The sequence below is a fragment of the Dreissena polymorpha genome, chromosome 3 (assembly GCF_020536995.1).
Source record: "Dreissena polymorpha isolate Duluth1 chromosome 3, UMN_Dpol_1.0, whole genome shotgun sequence".
NCBI lineage: Eukaryota > Metazoa > Mollusca > Bivalvia > Myida > Dreissenidae > Dreissena > Dreissena polymorpha.
In genome coordinates this window covers 69972429-69993930 of record NC_068357.1, presented here as the reverse complement: position 1 = coordinate 69993930, position 21502 = coordinate 69972429, and the positions used below count along the sequence as shown (strand labels likewise).

The 21502-nt window shown below is 38.0% G+C and overlaps 1 protein-coding gene across 1 annotated transcript; it reads right to left on the bottom strand.

The window, feature by feature from the left end:
- Positions 1–2591: 2591 nt before the first annotated feature.
- Positions 2592–18574, bottom strand: LOC127872321 (neuronal acetylcholine receptor subunit alpha-7-like). The gene is made up of 2 exons (XM_052415650.1): positions 17544–18574; positions 2592–2937 (listed from the first exon to the last, which is right to left on the bottom strand). Exons 1-2 carry the CDS (start codon positions 18572–18574, stop codon positions 2592–2594), a joined length of 1377 nt encoding a protein of 458 aa, XP_052271610.1.
- Between the last annotated feature and the right edge of the window lie 2928 nt (positions 18575–21502).

The window sequence follows — 21502 nt, the reverse complement described above, 5'->3', positions numbered from 1 at the left end:
ATAAAAGAAAGAATACCTAGCGCATGACTTAAACATTAAACAAATGTGGAAATTATATATCAAAGATTGTGAAAATAAAGGAATAACCAGTGTGAAATAATCAATGTATAGAAAGATTTTTTTGGGAAAATCACGATTTATCTTGTTTTCAAACCTAAAAAGGACCAGTGCTCCTTCTGTACATTATATGACAGAAGACAGGTAGCAGGCACAGTAAATGAAACACTGCAAAAAGAAAAGGAAAGAGCTCGTGAAGAAAATACGAAGAATAAAGAAAGAGCGAAGACAGACAAGAGTGTGTATGAAGCAACATTTGATCTGCAGGCAGTTCTTACAACACTATGTTCTTTAGTGAGGAAACTCTACTATTCAAGGAAACTATGCTGCTTTAACCTCACAATATATTCCTTAGGAGACAAGCAAGTCTGTCATGTATGGGATGCAACCCAATGTAAACGGGGAGCATGCGACATTACCACATGCTTATTAAAGAACACATTATCTGTGTGCCATAGAAGCAATAATAATGAAATAATATATTTTTCTGATACATGTGGAGGTCAAAATCGGAATCAGTATGTAAATGCGTCACTGTTGTATACACAAGTACCAAACCTTAAAGCCATTAGCCACAAATTTCTACTTTCAGGCCATTCCCAAATGGAATTTAGTCCATTCAACGACTGAACGTGCCAAAAAAAGTAACGCCAGTGTATGTTCCATCCCAATGGTGTACTTTAATTTCTCTGGCAAGAAAATCACAGCCATATTTAACTATACCAAGGAAATACAATCGTGTCATGGACTTCAAAGACTTTAAGAAAAAATGCACAAACCTGAAAACATCAGCCGCTGGACAAAGAATAAACTGGCTTAAGGTCAAGTGGATACAAGTACGAAGGGACAACTAAAGATCAGTATTTGTGAACTACAGATTTGAAGACAACCAATTTCAGGAAATTCAAGTACAGAAAACAACAAGAAAACAGAAAGGCGTTCATAACACTTTGCCAACTTGTGAGTCAGATTTAAAGCGTTGTTACGACACAAAACTGCCAATATCGATTCAAAAGAAAAATGACCTTGTTAATTGATGCTCAAAAAAAATAATTCCAGAGGAGTTTCATATTACGAGTCCTTACCGACGAGCAGTACGGAAAAGGATTGTGTACCTATGGAGTCAGATGAGGAAGATACTGATATTGAGTGAAGAATGTTGACAAAGTGGATATTATGGGTTCTCTGTATTTCTGTCAAAAACTGAAATTTGCAAAATTTAACTTTCAAGAATACTATTGTATTTTAACCTTAACAATACTATAATTGTTTACCTTTACAGATGTATCACATCTTCATAAACGTTTATACTTCACTGTTGTTAATAAAGTATAATCATCATATTCACTTTCCAGTTTTGTGGGGTGCAAAAATGTACCATATGTTATATGGTACCTTATTGTGCCTTTTTAGAATACAATACACATACACACGAAAAGTTCATGCAAAAAGGACCCAGGTGTGCATATGGTACCTTTTTGCATTTTGTTTACCTTAAATTGATATTATGGGCATTTTTCACTGTTGAATTGAGCTGAAAAGAATTAACAGGTCAAAAGAGTTAGTTAAAATGTGATTACTGTCCAATTATCTGCAACTCATCTTGCTACCAGTTGGTTATTAAATATATATTTTATATTCGATATCTTACGTGACTCACCCAGTTCTCTAAGCCGAAATGTCCGTAAAACAAAATTGTGTCTTTGTGTCGTATGAACGAATCTGCACTAAAACTAAATTTAGGTACAAATCCTACATGCATGATCAGTTTTCAAACGAAAGTACGGTTTATATTCAAATGAATTATTTTTCTCTTTCCGGGATATTGTTCTAGTATGTTGATGCGGCATTAACAAATCAAAGTGTATATGAAGTGAAAACACCAAAAAATAACAACGGTTGCGAAAGACACCTATAAACTGTTAGATGCCTATAATATCACTTAATATTGAATTATGCAATGTTAAATGTTTATGTTCATATAAAATCGTAAAAGGAACCATATGACATAATTGATCAATTATCAATTATACAACTGAAACATGTTCAATTTTTGCAAAAATGAAGGTTGTATTTATATCTAACCATATGCACAAGTTAATTTGATGTAGACTTTCAAATCTTTAAACGCGATTTTCTCAAAGTTATGAAAATGTCACTTGGTACCTTTTTGCACCAATGGGGCGATATTTACAGTATTTTACAATTACTGTGTGAAACGGTAGGGTTGTGTTTTCATGAAATGAAAAAGTAGGGTGATGTATTTAGCAAGCGGTCACGTGAACTATCAGTATATAAAGCGCTGCTCTTCTGGGAACAGGCAGTCTCTCAGTCAGCAGCTGGAGCGTGTGCGTCGCGACCGAGGCTAGAGTCACCCGCAGAAGATTCTCTCACCTGTACATATTTCCGTATAGAGGGGAACTTCTGCGGCGGCTCTGCTAATCCATCTGAGTCCGCCACCCTCGAGCCGGACGGCTTCTACACTGCTAGGCTCGCTGTCTTCTCAAAGATGCAGCGGTCTTTTCAACCGCTGTTTATCGTCGCGAGTGTGCTGGCCCGGACCTGCAAGAGGTCCCGTCTGAAGAGGGACGGGAACAGTGGGACAGCGAGATTACCAGTGTGGAGGTCATACGGGGCGGACATGGGGCCGGGCGCCGGCCCATGTTGATGTGGTCCCAAGAAAATCGAGGGGTGGCCTTAGAGAGGGACCCCGGGGCGACGGTACTCAGTACACACAACGCACTGGGGAAACCGTCTCGGGGATGACGACGACGGCAGGTGACATCCAGAGCGGCCATAAAGGCAGAGCTGGGAGCTAGAAGCGGGAAGAAGATCTCTTTGAAGATTGTCAGCACTCCCTTGGCGGAGTAGTCTTGTCCCCTTGAAGGCGGGGCATCCAGATATGAATTGTCTTGAATTTGTCTACCATTAAGGTCTTTTTGCCACCGTGCACTGGTCTATTTGGATCTAAAATATTTCTTTGGCGAACACCCGGGCAGCCGGGGTAAATATGACCTACTTTGGCCCAAAATTAAATTTTTCCCCTGAAAGGTCACAGGGTCTAGCCAAAATGACTCCGTGAAGGGGCGCGCTGGACCTGTAACTAAACTCTTGAATACACACACACACACGCGGAGCAGGCAGTCTGCGTTCGATTGCCGAACAGATCACAACGTTTAATACGTTGCAGTAATTAGAGACCATATACAATTAGAAGTATCTGTGACTTTGGATGCCTTTTGAGTGGGGGTGACTCAGGCAACTTTGCGCAATATACCATAGCCTGCTGGGTAAGCTTAAAACTCATATATTAGTCCGGGTCACAGGTTTCCTTTGGTAATATAAGACATTACACGTTTCTGGTCTTTTAGGTCAGCCTAAGCCAGGGACATTTCTGTGACTTTGGATGCCTTTTGAGTGGAGGTGACTCAATCAATTTTGCGCAATATACCATAGCTTGCTGGGTAGCCTAGAGACTCATATATTAATCCGGATCACAGTTTTCATTCGGAAATATTAGTCAGTGCACGTGTCAGGTCTCCTGGGTCAGCCTGAGTCGGTCAAGTTAATTATTATAGCTTGTACTACACTAATCCATTGTCCTCCTTGCACAGCGCATACATTGGACACGCTGCAAACACGTTAACATAGGTCGAAGTGACTCAAGTCACCCAAGTCGACCCAAGTCAACCCGAGTCGACCCAAGTCAACCCAAGATACCCCAACTCAACCCAAGTCGACCCAAGTCATCCAAGGTAAACCCAAGTCGACCAAAGTCAACCCGGGCAAGTCGACCCAAGTCACACATGGCATACGAAACCGGCTAGTAAAGTGATTAAACGTTCATCATCGAATAATACAATAATTATAAATCATTAATAGTATAAAAATTCATTGATTCTAATTTAAATTGAGGAAGTTGAGTATCTAATCAAACGACTAAGGAAAGCCTCAGCGAAATCCGTGTGTTGAAAAAAAATACCACCGGTGTTTGTTTCCATTGTATATATCCCGAAGTAACGGTAAACGCGTTACTCTACAACGTGGTTAACATCGACCAGCTCAGTTTTATTCTTCGTCCGATTACTCCAAGAGAGAATACAGTTAGCAGCAGGAAAACGGTTGCCCATGGGCTGTTGATTGAGGTTCTTGTGCAAACAATCGTGATGACAGTTAAGCCAACTGGTTAGATCAGGTCATGGGCCGTACTATGGGGTTAAGCGTAATTGCTGGTTGTCGCTGCAGCATAATCCGTCCCGGAGACGAGCTCTGTGATGCTTCCACGTACCGTTTAACCGGAAATACGGATGTGGCAAGGTTGCTTTTTCCGCCAGCCATGACGGCAGGGTGGGTCCCTCTGGGTTACCAGGGTTATCATCTTGTTCGAGCCATACGCCATTAGCTTGGTCGTCTAAATGATCGTAGCAGAGTCTTACTCTATTCACGGATAAGCCATATCATATCTCAGTCTCAACAACGAGAAACGGAAAAGCCGCTTTCCATAGCCAGATCGAGTAGTGGTCCCGACCTGCTGATATCTAAAATTGCACAGGATGCAATTACACGGAACATTGTCACCAGGTATGTGATCGCGCCTGATGCGGGATCATTATCCTTATTCCTTCGATACCGGAAAACTCGTCGATCCAGTGACTGAGGTTTGCCAAAAGAGCTCTCTGCAGCCATGCTGCCCACATGCGTGTACGGTACTTTGCTTAACAGCATCACCGCGCCATGAAACAATTGAGTGTAAAACATTCAAGCTAAACATCTCTGGACTCGCCATAACAAGGTCGACGTATCACAACCGAAGTAAGGGCTTTCATTTTGTATAGCGCAATACGCATTTCATTCCAGCGTCAACTTGTAACGTAAAGTCGAAAGACAAATGCCTTTGCATGATCAAATAGGGATCGTCAGACGCTCTTTCTTTCATCGAGCATGTCCCCAACTGAACGCGTCTCTTGAAGGCGCACCACAGATCAGCGACCTGATACTGGTGGAAGTTCACCTTAGCGTCATATACTTGTATCCCCTCATTATTCCTGGCGTTTTCTCGTGGTATTTACGCGCGCCCTCGGATTCCTTTTCAGGGACTTTAAGACCAGCCAGTTGGGCGCGAGTTTGTACCAGCCTGGCCTCCAAGATTTTCAAGGGTCTTGTCCTCCTACTAAAAAGGCTTCATACGGATTGGGGCTCGCAGAAATCTTTCTACCGGACCGTTTCCTCGCGGTTTGCTGGCTACTTATTTGTGAAAGAGCGCAAACCTCAGTATAATCCCAGTGCCGTATGCCGCATACTGGTCAGATTGGATAGACAAAGGAGCTGTCCACGTGGGAAAACATCATTTCATAGTTAGCTCGCACACTTGTTGTCGTTCTGAGTTGCAACATGTAGGTCCCTACACACTTTGGAACTTTCGTACGCAACCAGGTAATACCTGGTTCCCGTTCCATTATCGGGTAAGGTCCATTAAAGTCAATAGACATCAGGTAGTGCAAGCATATAAATGGCCTAATGGAGTCATAATTGGTTATGTCGACTTCCTTTCAGACTGACATTTGTCGCAACGCAGCATATGCAGCTTGATTTCAAGTTTCGTCTCTTACCAGTAAAAGCTCTGACGCAGAAGGACCTTAACCTTCATGCTTCTTTAATCATTCCTATAGCTGGTTATGAACCGCGTCCTGCTCAGCCTCTAAAATTGTTGCTCTAAAAAACATTTCTTAACCCTGTACGTTAACTGAATTTCGTGGTCCTTACATATTAATTAATACAAAATGATTAAAAACGCCGTCTAAACGTTAATTAAAAACATACGGGTTGTGCTCTGTTAAAAGGGGGTTTAATGTCTTTTTGCCACCGTGCACTGGTCTATTTGGATCTAAAATATTTCTTTGGCGAACACCCGGGCAGCCGGGGTAAATTTGACCTACTTTGGCCCAAAATTAAATTTTTCCCCTGAAAGGTCACAGGGTCTAGCCAAAATGACTCCGTGAAGGGGCGCGCTGGACCTGTAACTAAACTCTTGAATACACACACACACACGCGGAGCAGGCAGTCTGCGTTCGATTGCCGAACAGATCACAACGTTTAATACGTTGCAGTAATTAGAGACCATATACAATTAGAAGTATCTGTGACTTTGGATGCCTTTTGAGTGGGGGTGACTCAGGCAACTTTGCGCAATATACCATAGCCTGCTGGGTAAGCTTAAAACTCATATATTAGTCCGGGTCACAGGTTTCCTTTGGTAATATAAGACATTACACGTTTCTGGTCTTTTAGGTCAGCCTAAGCCAGGGACATTTCTGTGACTTTGGATGCCTTTTGAGTGGAGGTGACTCAATCAATTTTGCGCAATATACCATAGCTTGCTGGGTAGCCTAGAGACTCATATATTAATCCGGGTCACAGTTTTTTGGAAATATTAGTCAGTGCACGTGTCAGGTCTCCTGGGTCAGCCTGAGTCGGTCAAGTTAATTATTATAGCTTGTACTACACTAATCCATTGTCCTCCTTGCACAGCGCATACATTGGACACGCTGCAAACACGTTAACATAGGTCGAAGTGACTCAAGTCACCCAAGTCGACCCAAGTCAACCCGAGTCGACCCAAGTGAACCCAAGATACCCCAACTCAACCCAAGTCGACCCAAGTCATCCAAGGTAAACCCAAGTCGACCAAAGTCAACCCGGGCAAGTCGACCCAAGTCACACATGGCATACGAAACCGGCTAGTAAAGTGATTAAACGTTCATCATCGAATAATACAATAATTATAAATCATTAATAGTATAAAAATTCATTGATTCTAATTTAAATTGAGGAAGTTGAGTATCTAATCAAACGACTAAGGAAAGCCTCAGCGAAATCCGTGTGTTGAAAAAAAATACCACCGGTGTTTGTTTCCATTGTATATATCCCGAAGTAACGGTAAACGCGTTACTCTACAACGTGGTTAACATCGACCAGCTCAGTTTTATTCTTCGTCCGATTACTCCAAGAGAGAATACAGTTAGCAGCAGGAAAACGGTTGCCCATGGGCTGTTGATTGAGGTTCTTGTGCAAACAATCGTGATGACAGTTAAGCCAACTGGTTAGATCAGGTCATGGGCCGTACTATGGGGTTAAGCGTAATTGCTGGTTGTCGCTGCAGCATAATCCGTCCCGGAGACGAGCTCTGTGATGCTTCCACGTACCGTTTAACCGGAAATACGTATGTGGCAAGGTTGCTTTTTCCGCCAGCCATGACGGCAGGGTGGGTCCCTCTGGGTTACCAGGGTTATCATCTTGTTCGAGCCATACGCCATTAGCTTGGTCGTCTAAATGATCGTAGCAGAGTCTTACTCTATTCACGGATAAGCCATATCATATCTCAGTCTCAACAACGAGAAACGGAAAAGCCGCTTGCCATAGCCAGATCGAGTAGTGGTCCCGACCTGCTGATATCTAAAATTGCACAGGATGCAATTACACGGAACATTGTCACCAGGTATGTGATCGCGCCTGATGCGGGATCATTATCCTTATTCCTTCGATACCGGAAAACTCGTCGATCCAGTGACTGAGGTTTGCCAAAAGAGCTCTCTGCAGCCATGCTGCCCACATGCGTGTACGGTACTTTGCTTAACAGCATCACCGCGCCATGAAACAATTGAGTGTAAAACATTCAAGCTAAACATCTCTGGACTCGCCATAACAAGGTCGACGTATCACAACCGAAGTAAGGGCTTTCATTTTGTATAGCGCAATACGCATTTCATTCCAGCGTCAACTTGTAACGTAAAGTCGAAAGACAAATGCCTTTGCATGATCAAATAGGGATCGTCAGACGCTCTTTCTTTCATCGAGCATGTCCCCAACTGAACGCGTCTCTTGAAGGCGCACCACAGATCAGCGACCTGATACTGGTGGAAGTTCACCTTAGCGTCATATACTTGTATCCCCTCATTATTCCTGGCGTTTTCTCGTGGTATTTACGCGCGCCCTCGGATTCCTTTTCAGGGACTTTAAGACCAGCCAGTTTGGCGCGAGTTTGTACCAGCCTGGCCTCCAAGATTTTCAAGGGTCTTGTCCTCCTACTAAAAAGGCTTCATACGGATTGGGGCTCGCAGAAATCTTTCTACCGGACCGTTTCCTCGCGGTTTGCTGGCTACTTATTTGTGAAAGAGCGCAAACCTCAGTATAATCCCAGTGCCGTATGCCGCATACTGGTCAGATTGGATAGACAAAGGAGCTGTCCACGTGGGAAAACATCATTTCATAGTTAGCTCGCACACTTGTTGTCGTTCTGAGTTGCAACATGTAGGTCCCTACACACTTTGGAACTTTCGTACGCAACCAGGTAATACCTGGTTCCCGTTCCATTATCGGGTAAGGTCCATTAAAGTCAATAGACATCAGGTAGTGCAAGCATATAAATGGCCTAATGGAGTCATAATTGGTTATGTCGACTTCCTTTCAGACTGACATTTGTCGCAACGCAGCATATGCAGCTTGATTTCAAGTTTCGTCTCTTACCAGTAAAAGCTCTGACGCAGAAGGACCTTAACCTTCATGCTTCTTCAATCATTCCTATAGCTGGTTATGAACCGCGTCCTGCTCAGCCTCTAAAATTGTTGCTCTAAAAAACATTTCTTAACCCTGTACGTTAACTGAATTCCTGGTCCTTACATATTAATTAATACAAAATGATTAAAAACGCCGTCTAAACGTTAATTAAAAACATACGGGTTGTGCTCTGTTAAAAGGGGGTTTAATGCATGTGCGTAACGTGTCGTTCCAGATAAGCCTGTGCAGTCCTCACAGGCTAATCGAGAATGACACTTTCCACGGAAACTGGATTTTTGCTAAGAAGAGACTTCCTTTAATCGAAAACAAATCATAAAAGCGGAAAGTGTCATCACTGATTAGCCTGTGCGGACTGAACATGCTAATCTGGGACTACACGTCACGCACATGCATTAAACTCATTTCTCACAAAGCACGTCCAATATCAGTTTTAGTTTTGGCATCAGCAAATTCGGTCACAAACTAATCAAACATACGTTAAAATCACCACACAATTGAAATACTTAACAAAACAAGTCGCATAAAAATAATTAAATGAATAAGTGAATACATTATTGGTTTATATCGTTAGTGTTATCAAGATGCAAAAAATTAAGGTAATTCTTTCGTTTTAATATAGCATTGCTAATACATCTAGGAATACTTCTTAAATCTGTAGTGTAATCACTTGCCATTATAGATTTGATCTTATTAACATTAAGCGATTTGTTAAATTAATACTTAATTATCAAATCTGTTGTACATTTATATAAAACGTGATATTCCGATTTCTACCAAGTTTCCAAGTCCTGTTTTCTCTTGCAATGTTATTGTATCTGTCAGTTTCTAATGAGTTGCTCACTCCTTACTCTAAAACTTGTCAAAGCTTTTCAATAAATGGCAATCGTTATTAACAAGTTAAATATTTTGTGTATGCATAATAATTTCTAAGTTTTAGCATAATTATGTTACTTACTTTTCGAGTTTATCAAAATAGACCATGACTGGACGTATTGATCTCGAAGTCGTTGTTTGAGTTTTGGATAATGGTTTGTTCTGTTAACGTCTTCATGAAATATATAACGAAGCCTAAATTGTCAATACGGTCTTTGATAGCTTTTCACCAGTATAGTTTTATATGAGTATTAGCAAGTGCATTATATGTATTATTTATGATATTATTTTAGTTAATAAATCGTATCAGTGGCTTTGGTGAATTAATAATGTTTCACTATAATTTAAGAGTCCTTTCTTTTCAGTTTACAAATAATGGAAACGCCCTAGTTTGCCTAGGACGGCTGTGATGTCTCTTGGCGGAAAACTAATACATGTTTACAAAATTGTAGACGTACTTTGTAAACCTTTTTTTCAGACACCCACGCACTCCGCAAACTTAAAAATATCAGTGTTTAGAGGAAGTGTTAACAATTTATATTCCACTGCAGCATTTTTTATGTTTAAAGTATTATGAAAAATATGAGCAAACCAGTACTTATTTTTGCTATTCAATTCAATGCTAAATCTCATCATACTTAATATGCGATGCTGCATCGAAAGTGAGGTGTGCTAATTATGAATGTTGGATTATGATTATTATTTATAACAGGAACGTCAGGCTTATTTACACACCGGTAATCATAATATCTGACATGCCAAGGCCTTCAATAGCATAACGTACTAACTAAGCCAATTGATATTTAAACGCGTGGCGTATACTATTAGTTTCCGACACTAGTGATACCAATACCAATATCGTATTCTTCGATTTCGTTTCCCATAATCACTGCTGAGTTGGACGACTGCTGATTTGTAGACGAAAACTTCAACATCGAGTCCGACTGACCCAACATTATTCTCACTTACATGGACATTAACTTAAGAGAGATAACTTTACTGCAGGGTGTTTTATTTTACCTACTATACTACGTAATGTGTTCTTCACAACCTTAAAACCCTATTAACGCTATATACCTTGTAAGTGGAACTTAAACCCTATTAGAATATGTGAATATTTTATTTATGCAATCATAATTTCGTATTTGTTTTTCGCAATTATGATATTGTTCACATTAGTTGTATACTATTATCAATAAAACATATTTATAAGTCAATATTTGCTAAATTATACTTTTAATATGTTGTTCATATAAATATGCATTGCATTTACAAGAAAAGCAACATCAGTACAATGATTTACCGTAAAGTTCATGTTAAAAAGGTTAAGATTAAAATATCATAGATAAAAAATCTATCTAATACATATAGTTTCTTAGTTTAATTTCTTAAATCAAATGATTTAAGTTGCTCACAAAATTACACGAGTATAATTAATAAATATTTAAAGCCACATAAATACTCAAAATCAACGAACTACAACGAATACAAATGCTCGTTTTGTTTTTAAATAAAAAAAAAACAACCAACATTTTGTATCTCGTTAGATATATGTTACCAGACCAAATCTAGCGTTGAAATTGTGTCTATTGCTATAGAGAACACTGATTTTTTATGTGTTAATTTTATTTTCCGAAATATCTTACGAAATAGTCGTTGGTTTTTAGTGTTAAAGGGCTTTTAAATTGAGGTTGCGTTATGAGTGGACCCGGAGTGTGTCCAAGCACTCTACCTAATTTACTGACTAGACTGACACAAGTTGTGAAGCATTTTCAATTATAGGTTAGCGAGCACTGAACCGGATAGCCTAGGTAAAAAGCGCGTGTACCAATCATTACAAGGTTGTTCCCACAGTTTTATACGAAATCATGGCCTTTAACTTGTATCTGTTAAAATACTATTCAGGTAGCAAACAAATCGATATGTAGAAAAAGTTCTTTTATTACGCACTTGTATACCAAACAAAATCTGCCGGAGAGTCGTGTAATTTGAACAGTAGGTATATAGAGAACAGTTAAGTTGGTATAATGCGTCGTCGAAAACAGCTAAAGCAATATTCTCCTGAAAAGTGTAATGTTTGCTTTAGAAAATTAATGAATTGTATAAAGAAAGAAAATCAAAACTCAATTCAATTGCATAGATATACATTTAAGTTAAGAATACGCTGACCCACGCTGAAAAATATGAAAGGTATTCATGTAGATGTATTACAGTTTAGCCACAACAAAATGTTGATGTTTAAAATGACGTGTACCTAAGAAAGTTTGCCCGATTGTATTGCTGTCTCCTTTTGCGTTATTAATTTAAATATGAGCAGCGCTCTGTGAAAAGGGGGTTTAATTAATGTGCGTAAAATGTGTTCCCAGATAAGCCTGTGCATTCCGCACAGGCTGATCAGCGACGACACTTTCCGCCTTAACAAGATTCTTTCTAAGAAAAGACTTTAGTTAAACGAAAAATATCATAACAACGGAAAGTGCTGCCCCTGACAAGGCTGTGCGGACCGCACAGGCTAATCTGGGACGACTGTTTACGCACATTCATTAAACCTCCATTTCACAGAGCACGGTCCATATGTTTTGCATTTCTTTTTCAAAAACTTACATTGTTATAAATAATCATCAAAAAGCATATCGTGTCTATTATTAAAAGAAGAAATAAAAACTGGAAAAATACTTTATCCAAGGCAACGCTCACATCTACCCATGTGATTCCCAAGACTGAGCTATCATTGTCGTCCGTTTCTTGCTTGTGAAGGGGTTTGTCCTCGGTTCATGCTGAAGGCAGTGTCCCGAGACTATGCATGCCGGGGCAAGATCTATAGGAAGCGTTTTCCGGCCGAGCAAACTTGATTTCGTAATTGCGATATGTCCTATCCGCACTCTCTGACCCTGTCCGCCGTACACAGTAGCACCCTAAACACATAGCGATGGCCCTCCACGCGCCCCCGGCTGCTGCTTTTAAACCCCTTTTTCACAGATCACGACCCATGTTAATGTCAGTTTTGGCAGAATCAGCAAATTCATTTATTTGGTCACATGCTGATCAGGTAAACGTAAATGTTACCACACAAATGAAATACTTAACAAAATATCGCATAAATAAGTAAATGACTACGCGAATAAATTATTGGTTAACACCGTTAGTGTTATCAAGATGCGACAAAGTAAGGTACAACTTTCGTTTTAATACAGCATTGTTAATACATTAAGAAAAACTTCTTAATTGTGTAGTGTAAGCACTTGCCATCATAGATTTGAACTTATTGACAATGTAAAGCGAGTAGTTAACTTAATACTTAACCACTACATCTCTAGTACACATACATTTTCATAAAACGTGATATTCCGATTTCTACAGAGTTTGCAGTTCCTGTTTTGTCTTGCAATGTTTTTGTATCTATCAGTTTCTAATGAGTTGCTCACTCCTTACTAATTAAATCTTGTCAAAGCTTTTCAATGGCAATCGTTTATAACAATTTCAATATTTTGTTATGCATGATCCTTGTTAGCATAATTATGTAACTTACTTTGCGAATTTATCAAAATAGACCATGACTGGGCGTGTTGATCTCGAAGTCGTTGTTTGAGTTTTGGATAATGGTTTGTTATGTTAAAGGGATCTTTTCACGGTTTGGTAAATTGACAAAATTGAGAAAAGTTGTTTCAGATTCGCAAATTTTCGTTTTAGCTATGATATTTGTGAGGAAACAGTATATCTGAACATTTACCATGGTCTAATCTAGCCATTATATGCATCTTTTGACGATTTAAAAACCTAAAAATTATAAAGCGTTGCAACGCGAAACGATTGAATAATTTGGAGAGTTCAGTTGTTGTCGTTTAAATTTGTGAAACTACGAAGATTGCTTATATAACGTATAAAATACGCCTCTCATGTATGCTTGGCAGGATGGCCCAGTGGGCTAATGCGTTTTTACTCCAGGATACCAGGGGTCACTGGTTCGAGCCCTGCTGCAGGCTACTCCTTTTTCCTTTTTTAAATTTTATTTTTGATTTTTTTACTGGAGCTTTTAAAATCCAATGTTTACATTTATCAATATAAAGCATTTAATGACAAACTTGGAAACATTCAAAAATCTGTGACAAGGCCCCTTTAACGTCTTCATGCAAATTATAACTTAAACTTATTTTGTCAATACGGTCTTTAATAGCTTTTCACCAGTAAAGTTTTATATGACTGTTAGACAGTGCATTATATGTATTATATATGATATTATTGTCGTACATTAATCATATTATTGGCTTTAGTGAATTCATAATTTTGCACTATAGTTAAAGAGTCCTCTCTTAACAGGTTACAAATAATTCACCTAGCACGGCAGCATTTGATGTCTGTTTGTGGACAACTCAAATATATTTGAGACGTATTGTGTCAACCTTATTGTTTTTATAGACATCCACAAACTCCTCTAACTTAAACATATCAGTGTTTAGAGGAAATATTAAGAATTTATATTCAACTGGAGCATGTTTTAATGTTTAAAGTAGTAAGAATGTTTGAGCAACACCGTACTTAATTTCGCTATTCAACTCAATGCTAAATCAAATCTGCGATGCTGCATCAAAATCGGGGTGCAATAATTATGAATGTTGGATCATGATTATTATTTAAAACTGGAACGTCAGTCTGATTTACACACCGGTAATCATAATGTCTGACATGCCAAGGTCTTCAATAGCCTAACGTAAAAAATATTTCATATGATATGTAAAAGCGTGGCGTTAACTTTATTATTATCCGACTATGAGGATACCAATTCCATCATCTCCGATTTCGTTTCCCATAATCACTGCTGATTTGTACGACAAAAACTTCAACATCGAGTCCGACTGGCCCAACATTATTCTCATTTAAATAAAAATTACTTTAATAATATTTTATTGCATTTTCTTTCGTACATGCATTCATACAAATATACATATGGTGCATAGTGCATAGAGTAGATATACTACAAATTGATGTTATCGAATGTATAGAAAAAAGCAAAAGGGTTGGATAACAAGTTTTTACAACATTCGATGACGACCCTTCCCAGTATTTCCGATTCGGTAAATAGGGACATTGAACGCGCACATCTTGAGTGTAATATAAACAATTTAGTAAGTAAATAAACAGACTTGCTGACGACAAAAACATTTGGGAAATGTTTACACTCCAAATAGTTAAGAGAAAAAGGTACGCTAAGTTTTAAGAGAATGTTCTAATATAGGATTTAACTAAACTAAACATATATATACACACAAAAAGTGAAAAAAAAATGTTTTTTTAATTAATTGCTCCACAACAAAGAATACTTAATTACAATAAATTGCTCCACACAACCCAGCTCTACAAACTACAAAATAGCACATAATCTACAGAGAAAATGATTGAACTCTGAAATATAAATAAAACAAGCGAAAACATTGCAAATATTTTTACAGTCAAATATTTATATGAACCTGTTTGAAGTCTTCCAAACATAACACATTGTTTTGGTTATCAGTTAGTTCTGGGATATCGTATAATAGTTTGTTTGCATTAAGAGTGTGGTACGGACGAGTGTTGGTAAAGAGAACGATACGTTGCTCGGAGAAAAGAGGACATTTGAAGAAGAAATGATCTACGTCATCGACAGGACTATTACAAGCGCATTTTGAATTGTCACGTAGGTGGTTTAAGTGTTAATCGGAATTTAAGTCGCTACAGTGGTTTCTTAGCCATGCATGTAAAATATTTTGCTTTCGTTCGCCAACTAGGAAAACGAAGGAACTATAGGAGGATTGTACTGCCGCTTTACTGAACTTTTAAAACAAGAAAGTGTTGGTAAAGACCTTGTTTCGTTGTCAAGTTCGTTCCAGAACTTAAGAGACGAAGGAATAGTTGAATTTCAGTAAATCGCAAGTCTGCGGGCAATTATTGCATAGTCGCCACGATTACGTAACAAGTAAGGAATGTTATCTGTTGTGGCTGGGAAAATATCGTTTAAATATTGTGGTAAGGCACTTTTATTGTGTTTATATACGAAAGCAAGTTTTTGAATTTTCCGTCTGTCATCGAGAGAAACCCGACCAATTTCTTTTAGAAGTAGAGTAATTTTAGTTGATCTTGTTAATCCTGTTACAATACGAGCTGCATCCAATTGAATTTTGTCAAACAGTTCTTGTTCGTATTTTGCGCAGTTGTCCCAAACAACGGACGCATACTCTAACAAAGGTCTTAGATATGAAACGTATATCGGATTTAGTGTTTCTCGCTTGAGCTTGTATTTTAGCATTCACATGGATCCAAGGATTTGGGAAGCTGATTTTGTAATATTGTCAATATGTTTGTGTCATGAACCGTCTTCAATTAGCGTAATACCGAGATGTCTATGTTCTTTTAGATAGGATAAATGGAATACATAAATATTAACTATTTAGCGATAACTGTTCATTGAAAGGTCTTTTATTTAACCAACAATGCTTAGTAATGCGTTTTCACAAGCTTAAATCACTTTTTACGCTATATATTATAACTTATAAGTGAAACTTAAACCATGTTTGAATGTGTATATATTTTATTAATGGAATCATACTTTTGAATTTTTGCGATTATAACATTTTACAAATTAGTTAAAAACCATTATTAATAAAAAAAATGTACGTGTAACTCAATTCGTGTTATACTTTGAATAGTTTGTTCACATAAATATACATTGTATTTACAAGGGAAAAACAGCAAACGGATTTATGGTTCAGTACATGTTAAAAAGGTTTATTTAAACACATTTTATGAGAGAGAAAAAACACAGATACAAAATCTACCTAATACATATAGTTTATTTTTTTAAATCAAATAATTTCAGTTTCTCACAAAATTACACATGTATAATTAATATATATTTAAAATGAGGCTGCGTTATGAGTGGACCCGGAGTGTGTCCCAGCACTCTACCTAATTTACTGACTAGAATGACACAAGTTGGGAAGCATTTTCCATGATAGGTTAGAGAGCAATTAACCTGGTAGCCGAGGAAACAAGCGCGTGTACCAACAACTGTGCTTAACAGGCTGTTCCAACTTCTTTTATACGAAATCCTGGGCTGTTAAAATACTATTCAGGTAGCAAACAAATTGACATGTAGATAAAGTGCTTATATTACGCAATCGTATACCAAAACAGTTAAGTTGGTGTAATTCGTCGTCGAAAACAGCTAAAGCAACATTCTTCTGAAAAGCATAATGTTTGCGTAAGAAAGTTCATGAACTTCATGTTTTTGATTTTAAGGTAGTTGTACATAGCTGTACGGCACTTAATTTTGATGTGTTCTTTAAAATTTAGTGTTTCGTCTAAAAATGCACCCACATACCGTATGCATTTTTCTGCTTTAACAGTGTCACCAGCAATATCTATTTCTTTAGATTGACATTTATTTAATTGGGGTCTACTACCGAACATGATGAATTCCGTTTTTGATGCGTTCATTTTCAGTTTAATGCATGAGCGTCAAGTGCCGTCCCAGATTAGCCTATGTAGTTCGCACAGGCTAATCAGAGACGACACTCTCCCCTAAACTATATTTTTTTCAAAGAAGATATTTTCTTTAAACGAAAAATATCATACAAGCGGAACGTGTCGTCCCTCATAAGCCTTTGCAGACTGCACTGGTTAATCCGGGGCGACACTTTACGCACATGCATGAAACCTCCTTTTCACAGAGCGCATGTTTTGCATAACTCGTTCATAGATTTACATTGTGATAAATGATCATCAAAAAGCACAGCGTGTCTGTTATAAGAAGAAGAATGAAAAACATAAAAAATACTTTATCCAAGGCAATGCTCACTTCTTCCCATGTGATTTCCAAGACTGAGCTATCACTGTCGTCCGTTTCTTTTTTCTGAAGGGATTTGTCCTCGGGACGAGATGAAGGCAGAGTCCCGTTACTATGTGTAGGTCGGTCCAGTATTACATTACGATGGGTGTGGATCGAATACGGCATTGAATGCATGCCGGGGGAAGATCTATGGGAAGCGTTTTCCGGCCGAGCATACTTGATTTCGTCACTGCGATAAGTCCTATCCGCACTCTCTGACCCTGCCCGCCGTACACAGTAGCACCCTAAACACATAGCGATTGCCCTCCACGCGCCTCCCGGCTGCTGCTTTTCACTTATGTGGTACACGTGCAGGCTGCATATGACGGCGAGCGTGATGGCGACACTGATGACGAGCACCGACACCAGATAGGAGCTAAACAGCGACATCGGATTCGAGTTTTTCGGAAGGTTGTCTCCCACGAGCGTCAGGAAAACCGCAATGGACAGCAGCACCGTCAGGCAAAAGGAGATGCGCTCCCCGCACTCGGTAGGGATCAGAAAGACCAGGATATTCAACGCGGACATAATTATCAATGGAAGAAGCACATTTACTATCGCAAATCGAGGCTTCCTCTCTAACACGACATTGAAATTAACCATGAAGCTGTAAATCTCTGATGTAACGCTTGTGTCCATGAGATCCCAGGCGCCATTAGGCGAGTAGTAGGTCAATTCAACTTTGTGATATAGTGGATATAGACTCATTTTATCGAAACCGTAGTTTGCCGGCATGAAATTAAGGCTGCATGTTTGCGTATCCCAGGGATAGAAAGTGACGTCGACGTTGCAAGATGATGTAAACACGTTGCCTGTATAATACACGCAAATCCCCGACGCATTGACTTTCACTGTATGCCAGTCCTCAGACAAACGTTCATTTTTATTAACATTGTTCATAAGCATCATTTGTGGAACCCAAATCTTGCTGACGTCAATATAGAGATTATCAATACCGCCGTAGTCCTTAGGGTCCCAAACCAGTCGCTTATCCTGCCATGCGAGGTACAATAGCGCAGTAAATGATATTTTCTCTTCGACTTCGTTAAAATCTTGAATAGAGACGAGATCCATCCATATGGACACTACGACCTGTATCGACTCATTCAACACAGGCCTGAACATTTTGCTGTAACCCACCATTAAGTCACTAAATAAACGCTCAGCGTCCGTCACCGTCTTAGCGGGCACCCCGTTGAATGACGTCATTATCACGGTAAGAGAAGCCGCCAAAACAACCCAGATTGGCATCATCGTTTGTCTGCAAAAAGCCGTGGATAAATTAAGCATAACAGAGACATAGATCTACTTCTCTATCTACACTTTACATGTGTATAAAGCTGTATACTAGAAGTGACTACCCGCCACGGAAACGTCAGTGATTCAAACAAAACTTTAACGCCATGAGCTACTATGATAATACACGGACGCAATTTCGATGAAAATGACCATCAAGCAGAATTTGTGCCATTTGACAAAGCGCAGTTTCACATATATGACATGTTCAATCTGATACAGAACAATTAAGGTAGCTTCCGTTCATTGATCAACATCGAACAAATGATAATAACAAAAATAAAATAGTATAACTGGTTACCTCGAGGATAAACAAGGTGTATTCCTTTTATGTGTTCGTGTGTTATTGTAGAGAAAGATCTGTTATTGTTGTCACCGTCTTCCCACAAGTGACACGGTTGAATAATTGCCCTTGCAATGAATCTTTACTTTCGAGCTTAATTTAGAAATTTAGAAATCGAGCAAACAATCACAGAGCGTTGAACAAAATTCAAGTTGCGGTACTATAAATACAGTCGATTGGTGTATAGCGGATAGCTAAGGACTTCGAGTCTCATTTCAACGTTAACACCATGCATTCAGTTATTAAACAATTAAACCTAGATAGACACATGTCTTTCCTATTGAAACATGCCAGCGGTTTTAAATTTCCGAATAAATATTATTTGTTTACAGCGCGAATTTCATGGAACACTGATTCAGCCATTACCGGATCGCTTAGGTCTTTATCGGATTACATGGGTAAAAAAAATTGCAATATATGTACATTTTTAGAAAGGAAATTCATTTCTGCGTTTAATAAGACCAAGTTCATGGAAATCGCTGCACAATTGATGAAGTAATGGCTGTTCAAATCGATGCACCCTATATTCGGGTCATTTTGAGTTTAATACCTTGTTATATATATATTATTATTATTTGATAGTGAAAAATATGTTTTCAGAGACATCGATTTTTCGTTATAATTTGATTATTTTTTATTTAAAATGATGTTTTCACTAATTAATATCATAGCCACACGCTAACCACATGTGTATTGGACAACTTCAATTGAGTTTATATTTATTTTGAGACAATCCCGTCATTCCTGAATATAAGTCACCACATGTCCGTTATTCACTAAATCCCGAGTTACAGCTTTCATGCTTATTTTATATGGTACCCATCAATTTGGTTTCTGAGCATTTTTACTTCTGTAAAGGACACATAATACTAAAATATTACATCAATGAACATTATGTTTACCAAACAAAATCTGCAACATTCAAGAAACCATTCGTCTGCACTTTTCCTGTCGTCACAAAAACGGTGCTTAAATAACGTGACCTTGTTACGCTTCCAAAAAAAGAAACAGTTGTAAACATTGACACACGTCAACAAAAACATGAATTGACTTAACAATGATAGGCTTTTTGTATTCAATTCATAGAAAACTATAAATCTTAACATAAATAACAGTATTTTGCAAAAAAAACGTTTAACCTATCCGTTACTCACTAAAATCCGCTATACACCAATCGACTGAAGTACACGGTCACAGAACGCAGCAAAGCGCGGTGAGTTGGACAAGAAATAGGACAATTGTGGAGAGAACGATAGAATTAGTATGCTCAATGTACAGGGACTTGTTGGAAAACGGTATAATAAATTAGAGTCGATCGAAATGCGAGAACTGTTTGCAAAAAATGATATCTTGTTATTTACTGAAACATGGTCGAATAGCATGTACAATTGCTCTGTAGATGGGTGTCATTCGTATATATTAAATAGAAGCGTTAAATTAAAAGTCTCAAAAAGAGATAGTGGTGGGATAATTATCTTTATTTCTGATCAATTTAAAAACGATGTTGAATTTTTGAAAAATCATGATTACTGTTTAATGTGGATTAAATTAAAAGGCCATTTGTTTAAAAGCAAAAGCGTTGTTTTACTCTGTTTAGCATATAATGTGCCACAAGGAAGTAGTAGAGAAATGTTTGTAAATGAAAGCATATTTGATTTAATTTTAAACGATATGATACAATTTCAACTTAATTTTGATAACAAGTGTGAATTTATTGTTTGTGGTGACTTTAATTCAAGAATTAGTAGTAAACCTGATTATGTTGAAAACGATGATTTACAACGTTTCGATTTATTACCAGATGATTTTGTTGCAGATATTATTTACCAAGGAAAAGTCAAGATAAAAATTTAAACGAGAACGGTTAATGTTTACTAGATTTTTGTAAAATGTCTAGTTTGAAAGTGTTAAATGGTAGAGTAGGGGTCGATAGTCAAATAGGAAAGTTTACTTGTGTAACGAGTCGAGGATCGAGTGTTATTGATTTAGTTATGTGTACGCCGTTGTTATTTTCATGTATTGATCAGTTTGAAGTACTTGATCCGAATTTATTATCGGATCACTGTGTGGTACAATTTCGCATGACTTCTGTTAAAAATTATTGTTGTTTTAATGAAAGTGTTATAAATGAATGTGATAAAGTATCGCACGTATTTAAATGGGATAGTGACAAAAAGGATATCTATATACAATCTTTCAATAATGCAGAAACTTCTCAATCTCAATGATTAATATATGTAATACTATCGATCTTACAAATAGTGTTGCGTCATTAGATAATTGTTTAAAAAAAAATTGTTCTGTAATTGATAATGTCTGTTCACCTTTATTTAAGAAGACAATAAACACTCAAGTTAGAGGAAAACATCGTGTACATAAAAATAATATATGGTTTAATGATGAGTGTCAAAAGGCAAAATCTGATTTTTATAATAACTTGAATATATATAGAAAGGACAGGTCGGATGAAAATAAAATTTTGATGGTTCAATCCCGGA